Here is a 4640-nt window from a genome sequence, read left to right as displayed (position 1 = left end):
GATAGAAGTAAATACACACCCCATAAAACATCATTTTAAGTTTATTCTCACACTTAAATGTTTATATTTTTTATTAATTGATATTTTTATGTTCAGGTTCTATATATAACTGTTTAATCATGCGTTGTACAAAAGAAGCCTTGGAACTGCCTGAAATTCTAAGAGGCTGTATTGTGGGTCATTGTGAAGGTGAACATAGTCAGTGAAAAATCGCAGAAAACCTTTCTACAGTTAATAGAGTGATTGTGCAATTTACCATAGAAGGAAAGGAGTCAGCATCACCTCACCCAGATCAACCAGGGCCCTCTGACAGACCCTTCTCTTTGTTAAGAGAAGTGTGGAGGATAATCCTCGTTGCAAGGCCTCTGACATAGCAGAACAAGTTGATGTCAGTCCCAGAACAGCTGTCACGTATCTCCACAAACTTTGTGACTATGGCAGAGCAGCAAGAAAGAAGCCACTTTTTCGACCAGTCAACATCAAGCGGAGAAAAGATTGGGCCAGTGAGATGGTGAAGAGGCTACTAGCATTTTGGGACACTGTCATATTCTCTGATGAGTCTAGATTTGCTGTATTTCCTGACAGTGGTCGAGTGTGGGTCTGGAGACTCTGTGATGAAGAATTTGATGTGAAAAGATTTATGGAAGATGGGGCTCCTTGTCACACGGCTAAAATGATCGAAGATCTGTTGGATGAGAATAATGGCATTAAAAGGCTTCCATGACCAAGCCAATCACCACATATCATCCCTATTGAACACCTCTGGGACATAATGCATGAAACTTGGCCAGAAATTCCGCAAGAGAATATTCGTCGACCAGTAATATGCCCAATACTATTTTTCATATGGCCGAATTGTAGATAAAATTGGATTTAGATGCTGTCTCTTTAGAAATGATGGACTAAATCACTAAAATTTATTTGCTTTGGACATCAAACAGCAATGGTGACAAAACGCACCAATAACTCTTCAGCCGGTACGTCGACATTAAAAAAAAAAATCAATTCTTTGATTTAAGCTTTACGTCTTTAATCCTTTCAAGAGAAAATAACATCAACAGTTTTTTCTTAATAACTGGTTTAGCAATGGTTTTAAAATGATGGATTAAAGGGTTAAATAAAGTAGCACTTCCATAGAATCAAGCAGCATAAAAAAATTACTACTGGCATTGTGTACTAAATTATATAAGATAACTGTAGAGGTATTTTGGAAGAGATAAGTGACACTCAGACTGTTTCTGTAATTTAGTTAAAAAATGTAACTGTTTCACTACTAATTTTAAAAGTGTTGTTAATTCACGAATGTGAATTAAGGGAATTCAAAAAGCCATGATTTCAAATAATGCAAATATCTGATGGGTGCAATAAAGATACAGGATGCGAATTACACATGATCCAGTTTTCATTCTACAGTCAGGTGCATAATAAATTTTATATTACGTATTATACATACAATACACTTTTACACACACACACAGTGTGTGTGTGTGTGTGTGTGTGTATGTGTGTGTGCGTGTGTGCGCGTAGTTAGTATGCATTTATCTAAATTGGTGTTGTTATCGAGTGCGGTCAACAGAAGTATCGGTAATTTATGCACAGTCTACTTATACTCTATCCAACTTCATTAATAAAAAAGGATTAACTTAGACTCCTTCATGATCCGACTTCATAGAGGGGTGACCAGAAGTTCAAGCCGAGAAAATAGTCGCAACGAATTGGTAGGGTAACTTAGCTCGTGGGAGAGAATATTTTGCAGTGACGATTCTGTCTTTCTGAGATCAAATTCCCATTGAGATCAACTTAAACTTTTATCCATTCGGGTCAGCAAGTAAAATACCAATACTAGATCAATTCTCTTTCTCTCTCATTTGTAATTCAAAGGTCCGGTTTTGTCACACAGTATCACAGTGATACGGCTTGAGTTTCATGAAAGGTACACGTGTCTATAGGATATTCATACTTATTACACGCTAATTTCAACAGAAGAAAACGCGTTTGTATTTTTGACGTGAAATTTAACTTCTAAACGCACCACAAGAAGGAGAGTTATGCTAAAAATGAATTCAACAAGAAAATGTGACAGATGACAACAAAATAGAGGCCTATATTTTTCCTTCCCCTTCCTTAAAGGGTGCCAAACTTCACGTTTAATTTAGAAGGAAGATGCGTTTTTCCATTACACGGATATTAACAACTTGCACTGCATTCTGAGTTTGTGCTAAGAAAATTTACAGAAGATTTGAAGCATTATAATATATGTATATCATTAAAGTATTTAGGTGGAAGTAATATGAAGGATTCGATACCTTTATGTAGTTAATTATTTCAAGGGAAGGAGTAAGTCGATTACATCGACACCAGTGCTCCACTGATACTTATTTTATCGACCCTGAAAGGCAAAATGACCTCGGTGGAATTGAACTCAGAACGCAAAGAAAGACGAAATACCGCTAAGCATTTTGTCTGACGTGCAAATGATTCTGCCAGCTCGCCACTTTATGCGTGTCCTAACATGAATCGTGTATTCAAATTCCGCCAGGGTTTACTTTGCCTTTCATTCTTTCGAGGGCAATAAAATAAGTACCAGTCGAGCACTCCCCCGAACTTGCTGGCCTAGTGCCAAAATTTGAAACCAATATCAGTCAGGTATCTTAATAAAGTGTATGATGATTTTTAAACTCAATCATAATTTTCTTTTTATTATTATCATCGTGCAGTGTATAAGTCCCAGGTGGGCCGCAAATTATAATAAATATGTTCCGATAGAGCGCATGCTATAATGCTCCCATGATTTTCCTTGCACGAACATACATATTGATCAGACAATTATACAGTGTCAAACACACACACACACACACATCTAACAATTACTTCATGTGCGCAACACACATCCTAACAATTACTTCATGTGCGCATACATATATTTATTTCATACATATATGTCCTTATATGTAAATATATACTCATACACTAACTTGTATGCAGGAGTATTGAAACTCGATACACAGTAAATACACTTGTAAAAAAAAAGAAAAGAGAAAACAACAATACTTTTCTCTCCCGTCACCAAAAACACAATGACTGGAACAACAAAATTCCCCTTGTACTCACCGGATCCTTCAACTCGGTTTATTATAGTATCCAGAAACCTATTACCGGCTGTCCTTCTGCCTCTTCGGACAGGCATTGTTGCAGTTAAATTCCACTTTTTCTTTTATCCTAACTTGGTCTTTTTTTTTAATTAGACGAAGTAAAAGTTCAGTAAAAATCCAAAGGCTTCATTATTTTTTTTAACCGTCATTATTGTTAGTTTGTTTTATTTTTTTCGCTTCCTTTTCATCGGATTTAAATTTTAATTTTTAATAATTTTCTATAAACGAAACAAAAAAAAACAATAAAAGGAGGCGGGGGGGGGGAGAATATGAAGATAGATAGATATATAAATAAATAGATAGATATATAGATAGATAGATAAGGTGCTTTTGCTGGTGGTGGTAGGGTTGTGTGAGCGATTCTTTTCTCTCGGAAACAACTTATGAAAATAAAGAGTAATAAAAATCACGGATAAGTTGTCAACGAGAACCGTTTTCTCTTCGAGGTCAGGTAAAGATTCCGCTGAGTCTACAGGAATTCTCACATGCTTAACCCACCGACTGGTAAACTTATCGGTAATTTTCTCAGAAAAGGACCTCCATGGTCGATTTATGCTTGTTAATTACTAAGCAGTTGGATTGCCTAAATACTTTTTTGTATTGTTCTCTCTTCTTGACGTGCCTTGTGTGAATACATGCAAAGATATATATATATGTTTAAAGAGGTATATGCAAATATACACGCGTAAATACCAGAGTTATGTGCGTGTGAGGGTTAAAGATAGAAAATGTGTGTTAGTGTTGGTGTGTCAGCGCGTGTGTTTACAATACGATAAAAGCGTGCGCATATATGAATATATGTCTGAAGTTTATGTACGTTTGCAAGCATGCACGTGTGTTTACGTGTTTATGTTTGTGTATAATATTTGAGTAATTTGTTCTATTTTTGTACTTTAACAATCCACATCAGTGGAAGACTGCTGCTACAGATTGAAATAGCTGGCCTTCAGTAAAACATTGATGAAAAAAAAAAAAGAAAAAAGAAAAACTTTAGCCGGTGGCTGGTTTATAGCAGGACGATTTGAAAGAGAAAAGAAGAGAAAGACGAAAGAAGGTGGGAAAAATGAAATCAGAGACGATGAAAGGAGGAGATTAAGAGGAAACCTATGTAGTCGTTCGTAAGCGGCTTGCATATTTACATGTATTTGTTGTCGAATCACTTTAATTCGTGATGAGTTACTTCAGCTTTGCCAAGAAGTAAACATCTATTCATTATAGTTTATCATATGTGATAGGCAAAGCGCTACGAAGAAATGACATGAGCGCCTGGCGAGCCCAGACCGCACTTTCGTTTAGTTTTCTGTTTATAGCCATTGTCACCTGAATTAACATCGTTAATGTTCTAGACGAAAGCATGAATGTCACATATTACCATTTCCTCTTCTTTTTTTTTTAATCGCAGGATTTATATTTCTATGTAAGAAATCAATATGATAACAAGTGCAGTAGACTCGACTAAGCATAAGCGATGAACTTCCAATACCGTTC

At 36.1% G+C, this 4640-nt stretch overlaps 1 protein-coding gene across 3 annotated transcripts in view; it reads right to left on the bottom strand.

The window, feature by feature from the left end:
- Nucleotides 1–4317, bottom strand: part of LOC106880510 (potassium voltage-gated channel subfamily H member 8) — a 136251-nt gene extending 131934 nt beyond the window's left edge. Inside the window, exon 1 of one of the 3 annotated variants that reach the window (XM_052975401.1) lies at nucleotides 3112–4317. In XM_052975401.1, coding sequence (XP_052831361.1) covers nucleotides 3112–3187 — 76 coding nt within the window. In that variant the 5' untranslated portion in view covers nucleotides 3188–4317. The remainder of the gene's footprint in view (nucleotides 1–3111) is intronic. The other 2 variants (XM_052975402.1, XM_052975403.1) reach the window with 2 other exon arrangements.
- Nucleotides 4318–4640: the final 323 nt, after the last annotated feature.

The sequence above is a fragment of the Octopus bimaculoides genome, chromosome 21 (genome assembly GCF_001194135.2).
Source record: "Octopus bimaculoides isolate UCB-OBI-ISO-001 chromosome 21, ASM119413v2, whole genome shotgun sequence".
NCBI classification, from domain to species: Eukaryota; Metazoa; Mollusca; class Cephalopoda; order Octopoda; family Octopodidae; genus Octopus; species Octopus bimaculoides.
Note: the sequence above shows the minus strand (reverse complement) of the source record. Positions and strands in the feature narration are given on the sequence as shown.